This window comes from Bidens hawaiensis, unplaced genomic scaffold (assembly GCF_021521415.1).
Source record: "Bidens hawaiensis isolate Kalapana, Puna unplaced genomic scaffold, B.hawaiensis_p1.1 tig00004283_1, whole genome shotgun sequence".
Taxonomy (NCBI): Eukaryota; Viridiplantae; Streptophyta; class Magnoliopsida; order Asterales; family Asteraceae; genus Bidens; species Bidens hawaiensis.
The window spans coordinates 1,926,211-1,942,749 of NW_027491258.1; the positions used below are offsets into that span (position 1 = coordinate 1,926,211).

Here is a 16,539-nt window from a genome sequence, read left to right on the forward strand (position 1 = left end):
CTAAATATATTTTGTTATAATTCTATGTAGTAAATTATACATGCTAAACTAAACATGATTTGTCTTTTTTCCAAACTACATTGTTTAGATCAAAATGACTATATCGTCCCTTCCGATTATGGTATTAATGTTGGAGATTATTGCAAAACTCCCTCCAAATGCTATAGCCCAATGCAAGGCCATTTGTAAGGAATTGTTAGCCTTCATATCAACGCCGATGTTTCTAAAGGCTCACTGTGATTACATGCGGGCATCAGCGTATTAGAAAATTCTTGAGGCAGGTCCACGATCATGCAAGGTTCGCTCGTTGAATTATAAAGCCCCGAACTATTTCTTGGCCACCAACATTAGCATCCCGTTTAATGCTAGGCCAAAAAAATTGTTATTTTTATCAAGTTTAGATGGCATGCTATGTGTTTGCCTAATAAACACAAGGGAGTTGTTTGTTTGGAATCCATTGACAACTTTCTTCAAAAAGTTGTCAAACTCGAACAAACAAGGGTTCTACAAATATAACAAAGATGCAATCGGCTTTTGTGTTAACTCTTCATACGATTACAACATCGTACACGTAAAACGTAGACGGGGTACTTTGGCCATTTATGTATATTCAATGCAATTAAGCTCATGGAGGACTGTACGCTTCCTGAAAAAACGCCCGTACCATAATGAAACCTTTAATTGGTCGTCGGGAACTTTATGTGGTGATGGTTTATACTTCGCGGTTGCCCAACACTGGGATTTTGGTCAAAAAATTATACTTCGGTTTGACGTAAACACGATGGAATTTTCAGAATTAAGCTTGCCGGATGTCCATGGTTTTGGAAATATGGGTGTTTTAGCCGATATAAGTTCCGAGCTCCATATGCTTGTTGGTCCCGGATCTATAGCGTATGGTACTGTAAGTTTGTGGAAGTTAAATAACGGTGTATGGATAAAGTTGTTATCTTATAGTCATAGAGTGTCTATAAGATTTCCGTTGACTACCTCTATCACGTATTACAATTTAAGTGGCTCGTGTCCTGTGATCACGGAGTGGGGACAAGTGCTTGAAGTTGATTTGAGGTTCGATGAGCTCGCTTATAAAATTCCTTCCTTTCGTAGTGAATTCAACCATGGTGCAATCTATACCGAGACTATAGTTTCTCCCGGATTTTAGTTTCGTGTGCTTCTATCATGCATTTGTTATAGTGTTTGACATGATGTTTATTCTAGTCTAATTTAAGTTTTCATTCTAGGGAACTCTAATTTGTGTTTTATGTACTTTTATTTGAATGGCATGCATGTTTTACTCAAAGTCATTTCTATGTAGTATAGATTATTATTATTGTTGTTGTTGTTGTTGTTGTTGTTGTTGTTGTTGTTGTTGTTACTACTATTTGTGTTTGGTTACAAACTTCTTTTTTATTTTGTGATGGTATTACATTCAAATCAAGGCGCATCATGTAGGCGGTAATATTATGTGTTGCTACTAATTATATTTTTGACATAGTTGTAACAATTGGAAAAACTAATATCATATTCCACTTAAAGATTGGTTTCGTCTAAAGTTATATTTTGAAAAATAAACCTATCAAATAACATTCCATCCATATGTATGCGGTCAACCATTGGAAGGGATGTTTATTTTATTGATGCTTTAAATTAAATCGTAATAAAATATATTGTTATACCAAGTCATGAGACAATAATCCATAAGTTAAATCAGTATATAATGGAATATTGTAAATACATATATGAATGTTCAAATATTAAAATTTTCAAATTTCGTTATGGAATATATAACGAAAACTTAATATATAATGACCGTAAAAACTCATTTCTTTTACATTCAAACTTTGATACAATCAGAGTTATAATTGATGTGCAAGAATCGTTATTAAAATATATACAAATTGTCATTAAAATTGTAATATGATTTTATTGTAAATATATCACCACGGACTCAATTGTCACGTGGTAAGAACCAATAAATAAGAAAACTCAATTATTAAAATTCATAAAGGTTTTTATATTTAATCTTGCATTTCTTATTTGTGTCTATGTATGTATTATTGTGAAATATGCGATAAATCTTCCTATTTGGTGTTTCTACTCTTTTGTAAATCATTATTTTTTTAATATCAAAGTATTACACCTTTTTTTGAAGGTTTAATTGATAATGGATGTGCATTCTATTGTTGACTCTTTTTCATCACTCACACAATACGGAGTTTGGTATACCGTGGCTTTTGTTTGGGTCGAGTTCGTTTTGCCTATAGCTCGTGAAAACAAATTCTTGGTTGTTTTTCTCGACCAAGCCGTAAGATATTTTTTTGGATTTTGCACACACTGTAGAACTCTATTTCATATACTAAATATAATTTTCTTTTTTAGAGACGACATATAGTCGCATTCGTCCCGGCAGATTTAATGCGCTTTTACAATCACATAAATTTAGTGGGCAGCGTGTTCGTACTATATCGTTTCCGGATAGAGAGTTTCGAATACATAGAGTGGCCAAAACATGAAAACCATCTCTTGTTTGGCGGTGATTTCAAGATTGTATTTAGCGAACACACTAAACTTATTCGATTTACAAGCCATGTTCCACGAGGGTTCTGTTTGTACCCATTAGTGCCTTCTATAAACTCTTACGCACGACAGGAGATATGAAAAAATAATTACCGGTACGTATAATAACGGTCCTTACATAGATCCTTCTATCATACGCTAATTTTATTATATGCATATTTTAAAGAACTTGTATATTGGTTTTAGCTGTCGTTGGAAAAATTATCATGGGCTCGCGATCGTATGGCACTTATGGTTTAAGTGTGTTTCTTCAAGATGTAACGTAAGTCAATATACATATGATAAATTTTCTATGGTTTATAATTACAATTTTTGAGGTTTCTAATCTATATTATATGTGGCAGCGGTCACATAATACAACTATTTAGACGACACGACGCAAATCAGTATTATAAAAACTTTTCAAGCAATGTTAAAAAAATCTATTGTGTACGCATCCCGGGTCAAGCTCATTCGTTTGCGAGATAGTAAGTTATACATTTTAATGGGATTTTTCATTACTAACACTAATTGTGCCATGATTATTATAAACGTATACATGTTTTATTGCTTATAGGGAATATTTTAAGGTCAACGCATTTAACTACGATCCATTATGAACTAGACATGCCTGAAGCACGTGATATTAAGATCATGGGTTGTTCTTTTAGTCCGTGTTCATGTTGAATAACATTTGTCCTCTTTAGCTTACTTCCCATTTTGTTTTAAGACAATGTTATCTTTGCGTTGATTTTGTTTACCTCTCTTACTTTACTTCACAAATTACTTTAATATATCTTCGCATATGTGTTTTGGTTTTCTTTACCTAAGTATTTATTTTGAATATTGGTTATCTTTTTATTAATAGAGAGCGATAGTTGGTTAGAATCAATAAACAAAGATTATATACACTTCAATTGGTTATTCAAATATTCAAACAAACCATGTATATTGGAATCTTAGATCATCGGGGCCGAACTCGGTAGATTGGTGACGCTAACGAACTTGTAGGTATATTTTCCTTTGTAAAGAACACATGTAAATATAACACGTCCATATCATTCTAAGCGATGTACTCACTTAAGATATTCATTAAAAAAAGATTTTTTTTCAAATGTTCGTAGGCCATAATTTAAGCACGATATATACAAGTGGAGGCATACTGGCCGTTTAAGATTTTTACAGTAAATTCAGATCTTCAAATAAATACAATAAAAAATGTCTTTTAATTTTAATTGTTTTAAAATTAAGAAATCAAATGCCGAAAAGTTATGACCAATATCCTTAATTTGAAATTTCTCATACATACTATAGTACTGTATGTATAGTATAGATAGATGACATAATAAATGTTGTTATTAATAAAACAAACTTAACTAATTTAAGATAGTACATTTTTACTAACAATGAATTATATGTTAGTATGCTTTCTTTTAAAATAGATAAGCTTGAATAATAACGTAACTAAGGTGTCATTGGCTACATTTTACATACACACTTTATTAATAATCCATATAGTCATAATAGTTTTTAATATATATTATAAAATTAAAAAGTTTAAATACATAGTGAAATACATTATAACCGTAATAAGGGAGAAACCAACCATAATTGTGTTTAATATTATTTAAAAACATAATGCAAGATATTATTCAGTTATATAGTTATTTATTTAAACTATTTCAATAATAAATGTGTTATGCAATTACTATATTATTTGTCTTGTACAAAATATTCATGAATCTGATTTGTGTGTTGATATTTGTATATTGATTTGTTAACTTCTCAGATTGTGAAACTTTGCGTTATTGACTTATACATGTGACCAATTAGAAGGATTCTTTAAATTTCCTAAAAAGGTATGTTATATGTTGTTTTTGACATACATATGTGACCAATTAGTAGTTATAGCCTACATTTTACCTACATACTTTTATTAATAATTCATATAGTTATTTGTTTAAATTATTTCAATGATAAATGTACTCCATATTTATCATAGTAATTTCTTTTGTCGAAAATATTCATCAATCTAATTTGTGTTTTCACATTTGCGGGTTGATTTTTATTATCATTTTAGGTGGGGCACTTTGTGTTATTGACTTGTATCTTTGACCACTCGAGAGAATTCTTCAAATTTCCTAAACAGGTATGATATATTAATGTATTTATTTGAAATATTTGTTTAATTTATAAATTATTATTTATACTTGCTAATTTCAAAAAATAGAGCGTGAACCTTATTATTTGATTTACAAGGTACACGTCAACTTGCAATGACTAACGAAGACCCAAAAGATCGTAATGATGTATCTTCCTCATCTGCGTCTGCGTCAGCTCAAAAACGAAAAGAGTATAATGGAAGATATTATGCTTCACACAAAGAGAATAATAAAGCGTCTAAAGTATGTAACGGATATACCTCTCAAAGTTATTTGTTATTATCTTCGATGGCTAATAGATCGGTAGGGAGGAAACCGTTACAACCTTTACAAACTAATAGTAGTCAAATGACACATATGACAAAAGAGAATGTGTCATGTACTTCGGCTGAAAAACGAAAAGAGCAAAATAGACGATATTATGCTAAATGCAAAGAGAATCGAATTCGTAATTCAAGTGATACTCAAAATACGCAAACTTCTGCCGATGATCAACCATCGATCCGAGATGAGAACATAGAATATGACCCATATAATTTTTTTTTATAATGGTGTTCCAAGAGACCATCTCATCTTAAAAGCACAGAGTCCATGTCCTCATTGTGGAGCGAAATGATTTAAATTTGAATTCCCTACCTTTTGTTGTATGGGTGGGAAAACAAAATTAGCAGACTGTGAAATTCCCGTTGAATTGTACCGACTTTTCACCTCGCAAGATGAAACTGGAGAAGTTTTTCGGAAAAACATACGTGCTTATAACACCAACTTTTCATTTGCCTCAATAGGCGTGACGTTGGATGGTACATTGGCTAATTTGACAGACGGTGTATATACTTTTCGTGCACATAAAGGAATATATCACAACATCGACCAGTTGGTTTCGAGAGATGGAACACCTCGGTACTTACAATTGTATTTTTATGATCCTGATACCGAACTAGATCTTAGACTCCAATGGCGAAATCTTGATCGAGATATTACGAAGATCTTGACACGTGTTCTTTCAGCAAACCCTTATGTTAAGACATTTCGAAGTCTTGCTGAACTTGGACCTCTTGACGACTATAAAGTTACTTTGAATGCTTCAGTGGAACTTGACCAAAGGGTGTACAACCGACCAACCACATCCGAGGTTTAAATAGCATTATATTATTTCAGTGATTTAAAAGAAACTTATAATTACTTTTTTTACTTATTTACAATACAACATTATATAGGTTTCCGGCATTTGGGTTGAAGGGAATGACAATATCACTTCATACAAAAGAAGCATTGTTGTGTACGGTAGGTCTGAATATAGTCAAAATATTCAGCCGTACTTTGGTTGTTATGATCCATTGTGTTATCCTCTATTTTTCCCCCAATGGGGAGTCTGGTTGGCATCCTAACATACCACGTCAAGGAGTATCAATCAGTGAAGTCCACAATGATCCCGACATCATCGACGAACCAACAGAAGGTACCAATAATCTAACTACGTTTTCTAAGTGAAGATTATAAAAAGTACCCCTAAGCTTAATGTAATAATTATTACCTTTTTTAATCTATTTAGATTCTAACATAGAAGGTTGTAGAAAAACCATAGCTATGCGAGAGTACTACTGTTACAAGTTCCAAATTCGGTCTGCTGAGAATGCGCTTCTAATTTGGTGGTAGATTGCTACAACAATTTGGTGTGGACGTCTATATAAAACTTGAGACGTCACGTTTACATTTTTTTCAAAGAAACCAGGATAAGATAAGAGCGGATTTATACCAAGGTATCGTGGATTGCGTACATGCTGGTGAGGTTCATCAAAACAGAATCGGACAACGAATAGTTTTGCCTGCAAGTTTCATTGGAGGGCCTCGTGACATGCGACGCAAGTTTCTAGATGCTATGACTTTAGTTCAAGATGACGGCAAGCCTGATATATTCATTACGATGACTTGTAATCCTCACTGGTCTGAGATATGTGATAATTTAAAACCTGGTCAAACCGCACAAGATCGTCCAGAGCTTGTTTCAAGAGTATTTCGTGCTAAACTAGAGGATCTTAAAGAACAACTTTTAAAGAAACATCTTCTTGGAGAAGTTAAGGCATACATTTATGTTATCGAGTTTCAAAAGCGTGGTTTGCCACATGCGCATATCCTTCTTATCATGTACCCGCAATACAAAATAAACAATCCAGACCATTATGATAAGGTTGTGTGTGCTGAAATTCCCGATAAGCGAAGGCACCCTAAATTGCACGAGCTTGTTGTCAAGCACATGATGCATGGTCCTTGCGGAAACTTACAACCCAAAAGCCCGTGTATGCAGGGAGATCCTGATCAATCATGTCGTTTTCATTATCCTAGACAATTTAATGATCTGACAACACAAGGAGAAGATTCATATCCATTATATCGAAGAAGAGACAGCGGAATAAGGGTGGACGTACGAGGAAGTGATCTTGATAATAGGTGGGTTGTCCCGTATAACCCAGTGCTTTTGATGATGTTCAACTGCCACATGAATGTCGAGGTTTGCTCAAGTATAAAATACGTGAAGTATGTATTCAAATATGTTTACAAAGGACATGACAAACAGGTCATTCAAATAGATCCGGACGAGCAAGGGGTTGTTATTAATGTGATAAAGAGATTTCAAGATGCACGCTATGTATCACCCCCGGAGACTATGTGGCATATTTGTAAGGCCCCGTTACCGGTAGCCCTACTTTCGTGTTGGATTTACTCATAAACACAGTTCTAAATATCAGAGTTAATTAAAACATTTACGTGGAATATAAAACTTTCATAAAACTTTACATAATTCATAACTTGTCTAAAAACATCCTTTGTCTTTCAACATTAAAGCATTAAATTAAAACATCATAAGTCTTCAGATGCCAGATTCTTGTTCAGTGCCATGTGTCTCCTCAAGCGAGCTGCCTCATCCTACTCACCTGCGTGCATACTAAAAGTCAGCTACGCTGAGTGAGTTCTAGTTAATCACATAATCATACAATACATTCTTACGCTTCATACTTAATCTCTTAACTTTCTTTCATATACACCTAAGTGCTTTTACTTTCATTTTTACTTTCATACTTTCTTTACATTCATAATCATACGTTCACTTTTACCTTCATGCTTTCCTTACATACATAATCATACTTTTTAAAGAGCCTTTCGCCCTATAACCTCACAGATATTATAAGGGTCTGGTCCCTAGTTTTCGAATATTAGAAGGGTTCGATTCCCTAACATCACAGATATTATAAGAGTCTGGTCCCTATCATCACAGATATTATAAGAGTCTGGTCCCTATCATCACAGATATTATAAGAGTCTAGTCCCTAGTTTTCGAATATTAGAAGGGTTCGATTCCCTCTTCGTTACCATACAACCATACATCATACCTCGAGTATTAGTAGGGCTCGGTACCCTTTTCGTAACCATACATTATCATTTCTTTCTTCTATTATCTCTATCATGTTCATACACATAAACATACATAACATTCTTACCTTATACATAGCGTTACAACCTGACAGTACGTGCAATATCCGAAGATCGTTCACGTACTATCAAGCAATCATTCATACATTTCACATTATCCACATAAGGCATACACTTATCTCTTAGGATAAGTGTATTAACAAACATATTGAGTATGCACACAGCCCCGAAAACGTAACACATAAATGGGGCTAGAAACTCACCTGAACACGGTTACGTTCTCCGTTGATCGTAATCCCTTTCTTCAGTTGTGCACGGCTGACTGTATAACAAGTGTACATATCAATTTAACTATCACTACTTATAACATCTTTCTAGTCTTAATTACTACCCACAACGAACGGGGGTCCGGGGGCAGCGCCCCTGGCAGCAGGGTCTAGGGGCGGCAGCCCCTAGCAGGGTCCAAGGGGCAGAGCCCCTGGCTGGGGTCGAGCTGACTTTAGGCGAAGTTAACCTTTGGCGAACTTAGCTTTAGGCGAAGTTACCAGCTAGGCGAACTTAGCTTTACAGCGAAGTTGCCATCAGGCGAACTTGGCTTCAGGCGAACTTGGCTTCAGGCGAAGTTGTCATCAGGCGAACTTGACCTCAGGCGAAGTTACCAGTTAAGCGAACTTAACTTTACAGCGAAGTTGCCATCAGGCGAACTTGGCTTCAGGCGAAGTTGTCATCAGGCGAACTTGGCCTCAAGCGAAGTTACCAGCTAGGCGAACTTAGCTTGTAGGCGAAGTTCGTCACTTTGAATGCGAAGTTGCCCAGATGAAGGCGAAGTTGCCCAGGCAGCCGCTGTTTTAGTTTCTGATCGGCATTTCGAGCGATTTTAACACCCTTGCTATGGTTCAATATCACCCACTACGCTACCCGACCATTTTTGGTCGTTTATACACTAAAAAGCTTGGATCTTTAAACTTCAAAGATCAAGAATCATACCTTTTTGGGCTTGTTTGGATCTCGTTTACTTGCTTATCACCACTAATCGCTCTCTCTCTCTCACTCGGGTCTGCCGGATCTGCCCGGATCTGCCTTCGGTCCGGCGGCGAAGTTAGTGCGGTATGTGTGTTTTTGGAGTGTTAGGGAGTTTGGTGAAAAATGAAGATATTTTGGGATTTTGGGGGTATTTATATCCCTGAGATCCCATTCTCATTTAACCCCTCTCAATTAATCCAAGTCCAAGACCCGCTCCCTACCCGATATTAATTAATTACGCGAAATCACTAAACATAACTTCCTTTATTCATCATTAAAATTTTTAGGATGTTACAATATTTTTTCTTTCCCCCTTTCTCAAATCTCCTACTGTATTGAAGTTGCAACTTCATCTCCATAATCAGCACATGGTCAGGTTTAGAGATGATGATAATATGTCTGAAATTGTTGATAGGGAAAGAGATAAGAAAACCATGTTAACTGCATTTTTTGAGACAAACAGAGTGGATGAAACGGCAAGGCAGTATTTGTATAAAGATTTTCCAAAACACTTCACCTGGAATGGAGGCTCACGTCGTTGGAATCGTCGTAAACAAAGGCCACAAAGAGGTCTTATTGTTTGGGCTAATCCAGCTGAAGGAGAAAGGTACTACTTACGCCTACTTTTGTCAAATATCAAAGGTCCTACTTCTTTTGAAGATATTCGCACACTTAATGGTGTAACGTACCCGACATTTCGAAGAGCGGCCCTTGAGATAGGCTTAATAGAGAGCGATGATAGTTTATCGCGATGTCTTACAGAAGCCTCTCTATTTCAGTTTTCAAAGGCTCTTAGAGGATTATTCGCAACAATATTGGTTTTTTGTAAACCTGGAGATTTTCGCAAGTTATGGAATGATCACTTTGACTCAATGTCTGAAGATTATAGGTTTCATTGCCAAAATATCCATCGAGTTCAAGATATGGTTGTTACTGAGATCAGGGGATATCTACAATCTATGGGTAAAAATATAAAAGAATTTGATCTCCCAAAAATTACATATGATGTTAACTTGCAATATGCGTTGCATCGTGAGGTACTAGAGGAATACCGGATAGTTGTGGAACCTGAACACTTATCTGCTAGAGATTCACTTAATTGCGACCATAGAATTGTGTATGATGAGATCATGATGCATGTGGACAATGATCGTCCGGGTTTGTTCTTTATAGATGGTCGAGGTGGAACGGGTAAAACATTTGTGTACAAAGCGTTGCTTGCTCAAGTTTATTCACATGGTCTTATTGCTCTTGCAACAGCTTCATCAGGTGCCGCAGCTAATAATATGCCAGGAGGGAGAACAACTCACTCCAGGTTCAAGATTCCCATTAATCTCAATAATAATTCGATGTGCAAGATCAAACATCAAAGTGGGACCGCCGAATTAATTAGGTCAACCAAACTAATAATATGGGATGAAGCATCGATGGCAAAACGACAGGCGATAGAGGCAGTCGATCGCACATTGCAAGACATCATTGGTGTTAGACTTCCATTTGGTGGAAAGATAATGGTTATAGGAGGTGATTTCAGAAAGGTGTTGCCAGTTATTAAACGTGGCACTCGAGCAGAGACTGTAGACTCAAGTTTCCGAATGTCGCCTCTATGGCGCGTCACTAAAAAGATGCGGTTGACCATAAATATGAGAGCATTAAATGATTCGTGGTTTTCTGATTTTCTTTTAAGAGTCGGTGATGGAAATGAAGAATCGATCAATGACAATTTTATCCGCATTCTCAATGACATGACAATTCCTTTCACTAGCAAAGAAAATTCTATAAATGAGTTGTTCAACGCAATCTTTCCATCAATCGAAAACAGTGTATGTACTTCGGATTATATAGCATCAAGAGCAATATTATCGACAAGAAATGAGAGTGTTGACGAGATTAACGATCAAATGATCGACAATTTTCAAGTCGAGGAAATGGTTTATTACAGTTTTGACGAAGTTGAGGACGATAAAAACAACTTTTATCCGACTGAGTTCCTAAACTCACTAAATGTTAGTGGTTTGCCTCCTCATAAACTTCGATTGAAAATTGGATGTCCGATGATATTGATACGGAAAATTGATCCATCACGTGGTCTATGTAATGGTACAAGATTGATATGCAAAGGTTTTCACCGTAACTCTATTGATGCCGAAATAGCTGCCGGGCAACATAGCGGAGAAATAGTATTTTTGATAAGAATTCCCTTGAGTCTTTCTGAAGATGATATGTTCCCGTTCGACCTGAAAAGAAAACAATTTCCCGTTCGACTTTGCTTTTCCATGACCATTAATAAAGCTCAAGGTCAAACAATTCCTCACGTTGGTGTTTATCTACCAGATCCTGTATTTTCACATGGGCAACTTTATGTGGAATTGTCTAGAGGGATATCACGGGAAAATACAAAAGTGTTAGTACATCCCGCCAAAGATTTCGGACGAGACGGAGTATACACCTCAAATGTTGTCTATCGGGAAGTGCTACGTGATGTATGATCTGCACGTTCCTATCAAAATATAAGCATATTTCTATATATACGTTTTGTGCCTTCGGTTTTTATATTTTTAATTTGAATCATTTTTGCTGTTAAACAATTAATTTGATGTAAGTTTTGAGTTATAACATCATTATAATCATGAATAAATTGTCACGGTGTTTGATTTTACCTGTTTTTTTCTTAATGTTTTTCCATCATAAGTTAATCATATTTGTATTATACATAAATTAGGAAACTGTAATGGACGAATCGCAACAACAATTTGAAGCTTTGTTAGGTATGTATATTGAATACATATAGCATTGTTACTTTGATAAAACATATACAAGAGTTAAACATTAGTTTTTCATTATCAACACCTGTTATAGGAGATGTAGCAATGCAAGAGGCCAACACAAAAGAAACTGAACCTACACCAAATGTATCAACGGAACTTGAACAACAACCTCCTTGTGAATCTTTTGATAACATGTTCGCCGGTGATGAATGGTGGCTGAAAAATCAAGATGAGATAATTAGGATATGCGAGAAGTATGACTAAAATTTATTATTCTTGTTTTAGTTTATTGCAATGTCATAATGGCTTACTGATGTAAACATTAATTTTAATGTTAATTTTGTTATTTATTTCACATATTTAACGCTTGTGTAAAAGATATATACCGTATTGATGCTACTAACTAGATCTGTAATAACAATAAAATCAATTATATAATAAAGTTTTGTAAAATATTATATGAATAACAAAACTAACTAACTAACTAAAATACTATTATACAATATATCATGATTTGACTTATGAACCAACACAAACGACTACCGCATTGCAAATTGCCGTCGCCGCATCGCGCGGGTACCCTACTAGTTTTATATTAACTACATTTATCTTTTAGTAACTACCATATTTAAAATTATATTTTTCCTTTTAAATCTTACCTCCATTAATGTCCATTAAATAAAATATTTCAAATTCTCTCTAAAATTATTATTTCATCTCTCATCATTTTTATATTCATTTATATGTAAAGACTATTTAAATATGAAGGTGAATGTTTTTGGTACACTCAAACTAACATTAACTTTTTAAATTATAATATAAATGTTTAAAAACCAAAATAATAAATAATTTCATTATTATATGATAACAAAAGAAGATGCATTTTTAACATTTATATGAAAACTTAATATGTACGGTGAAGTAGATTGCAACCCCATATTTCATTATAAATGTTGAAAACACATCTTCTTTTGTTATCATATGATAATGAAATTGCTTCTTCGTTTGGTTTTTATTCATTTATATTTTAATATTAAAAAGTCAATGTTAGTTTGAGTGTATAAAAAAATCAATTTCATATTTGAATATTCTTTACATATACATGAATATAAAAATTGTGGGAAATGAAATAGTAATTTTAGAGGGAATTAGTCAATTAGAAAACTTTTATTTAGTAGTCATCAATGGTGGGAAGATTTAGAAAGAAAAAAATATAATGTTAAATATGATACTTATTAAAAGATGAATGTAATTAATATAAAATTATAGTTTCAATTAAATATTTCATTAATTAATGTTTCTTACATGTATCCTAAGGGCACACGTTAGAAAATCCCTAAAAAAAAATTGATCATTACTTGATATTAATATTCTTGGTTCACTTTAATGATCTCGGCTAAGTTTCATTTTTTGTAAGAAGTATTTTAGGAAAGCATTTATATATGTTTATGTTTAACAATAACAACAAAATTTTCTTTTAAAGTTGTTTATCAATGGTTCATTGTAAAAAATTGTATTTCTTACATAATTACGTATGTTATATACATAAAAGATCATTAAACTAATTAATTTTTAAGATTTTTTAAAATATATTTTGAACTGTTTGTCTACTACACATCATGCATGTGTTAAGTTCTATAGTTTTTCTTACCCTTATGAATATAAGCCATAAGTCACATACATGTATATAAAATGATATTATTACAATTTATGAGCGCAAAAACAATTATATAAACCATTTAACTTTTTACCGATAATTATTCTACTCAAAATGATGTGTTTGTTACTTATATATGTATAGATGCATAGGTTATATGTATTAAAAGAAAACCATTAAATTAATTTGTTTGTGTTTTTATAATAACATGTGTATGCTATGTATATAGATGAAAAATCAAGTTAACTTATTCATATAGTTTTCGATTTCAACAATAAGAAAAAAATATTTTTTTTGTGTGCATATGGATTATGGAACATTGATTTTTTATGAATGTGGCTATTTCAATTGAAATCGCTAACCCCATCTAACTTTTAACGTTAAATCAAGGGTAAAAATACCCTCTTTTTTATTTCTTTAATATTTTAATTTTAAACAGTCCATAGTGTGTTTGTTTATCCGTATGACATGCTTTCCCTTTTGACACTCCTAACTCCTAAGCAAGTAATAACATTTGTTTAAGATAACCACACAACATGTGAACATACTCAATACCACTTAGTTACTCGAAATGGTTTTGAAAATAATATGATTGTTAATGAAGAACGTGCACTCTAATGTGTAGCGTTTACGAATTATTAATCAACGAAAGTTGACATTTAAAGATTATTGTTATTAACAAAGATCTCACATAGTGTCATATGCCAACGAATTAAAATGATTGATTTGAAAAAGATATTGTAATATATTTAGCTCTAAGAATTCCCTAGAGGAGTTCTAAAAAATAAATACCAAAAAAAAAAAAAACATTTTTCTTTGAACTATTTCAAATATTTAAACTTAACTTAATATATTATCTATTATTACTAAATATTGAAATGCCAATTGCCAAGTCTTATATAAACCTGTAAATGCATAGATTATTTAGTTATCAAGTATTTAATTATATCAGGGTATGCATTTTAAAAAACAAAGTAGTCATGTAATGTACGCATCTAACTCTTTGTTTTTTTACCAAGGCTTAATCCGATATATTATTTAATATCAATCAACCAGTACGCTATATGATTCGACCTCATCAATTTAATGAGGGGAAAACTCCTTACCACTGAATGTGTTCATAGGAACTTAAAGTTTTTTATTGAGAAAATAGATTATTGCTTTAGACTTTATAGTTGCATGGTTAAAAAATTGTGAATATTGGTTTTAATACTCATAGTTTACTCGTTGGATGATAGCACTCTCAATTTTTACTTCGGTATTCAACACTATCAACTTTGTCCTTTTTTGTTATTGGCACTCCCGAACTTAACGAACCCTAAATCCGTTAGTTTTTTTGCTATCATGGCACTTTTTAACACACGTGGCATGCTTATGTAGAAATTAAATATCTCTTAAAAGAAACTAATTACATATAAATATAATATACCACCACCCACCTCCACCACCTATGGACGACCACCATCTACCTCCATCACCACCTCCACCAACCACCGCCGGCCTCCGCAATCACTATTCAAATGTAATTCCTTCCACTCAATTTCCAATATTCAAATGTAATTCCTATTCTTAAATTTCATGGCATCTTTCATTCAATTTCCAATATTCAAATGTAAGTCATCTTCTTAATTTCATGGCATCTTTCTCTTACTTAACACCTCACCATCAAGTTTCTTTAACACGCCCCATCATCAACCACCACCAATTGCAATTCTACCTGCAATTATGAAATTTGTGTTCCCGCATATCTGAAATTTGTGTACTTGCAGGCAGGGCCGGCTCCGAGAAGAAGAAATTATTTTTGAGCCAAAGGCGAAATTTTTTTGGGGCTTTAAATAAAAGGAATATTTTGTTGGATTTAAACAATTTAATTTTAAGTGAGCTTACTTGGTTATGAAATTGAGTTATGTAAAAAACTTTTGTATAAAAATAAACTTAAAAATGTCTCAAACAATATTAGAATCCACAACCTCTTGGTTATTTGCCATACCTCTTTGCCACTAGACCAAACTATTGTTTATGTAATTGTGTTAAAACATTGATTATACATATTTTGTTTCGTAAAAATACATATAATTTAAAAAAAAAATCGGGCCTAGCAGGGTGTCGGGCCTATGGTCGTCGACTACCTTGCCACACCTTTGGGTCGGGCCTGCTTACAGGCGGAGTAAAAGGCCGGCTGTGGTGGAGGCTGTCAGTGGTGGAATCCGGCGATGGCGGAGCCTGTCAATGGTCGAGGTTGGTGTTGATGATGGAACTGGTGGTGAAATTAGGGCTTCCAATTAAGTGGTATATAAAAGTAGGGATTGAACTTAGGTGTTACTGTGGTGGTGGATGTCAGTGGTGGTTGGCGGAGGTAGGTGCTGATTTATATATGGAGTTAGTTGGTATTTAATTTCCATATAAGCATGCCATGTGTGTTATAATTTCCACGTCAGCAAGAAAACTAACGGAGTTAGGGTCCGTTAAGTTCAGGAGTGCCAGAAACAAATAAGGTCAGAGTTGGGAGTGGTGGGTTTTAAAGTGTAAGTTGAGAGTGTTATCATCAAACAGTAAACTTGGGAGTATTAAAAGCCAATAATTAAAAAAAATAAAAAATAAAGTAGTCGACTCCTCATGTTACCCACTTACCCCTCTTATGCAATACATACATCATTTGATAACATGCCTAATTTATGTTAAACTTTGCACATGCTGCCAGGTACAAACTCGTTTATAAATATGTCGAATGTTAAACGACACAGTGACACGCACACACCAAAATTGTAGCATACGTATAAACCTGAACCCCACATGTTACGTAGTTACGTACACATCTCGATTACCTAATATAGTTCTCTTTTTGTATATTCATACTTTAAAGCTACACTTTACAACCAAAAATAAATGTATACATAAAATAGTTATGTATAAACCAGATCTGTTTAATTATAACAGTATTTATTAT

General features: G+C 33.7%; 1 protein-coding gene across 1 annotated transcript; it reads left to right on the top strand.

Annotated features, from left to right (window-relative positions):
* Positions 1-781: 781 nt before the first annotated feature.
* Positions 782-12,199, top strand: LOC143626191 (uncharacterized). Its single transcript, XM_077096338.1, has 7 exons — positions 782-1,065; positions 5,933-6,174; positions 6,268-6,337; positions 6,441-7,224; positions 9,533-11,650; positions 11,890-11,935; positions 12,027-12,199. Exons 1-7 carry the CDS (start codon positions 782-784, stop codon positions 12,197-12,199), a joined length of 3,717 nt encoding a protein of 1,238 aa, XP_076952453.1.
* Positions 12,200-16,539: the final 4,340 nt, after the last annotated feature.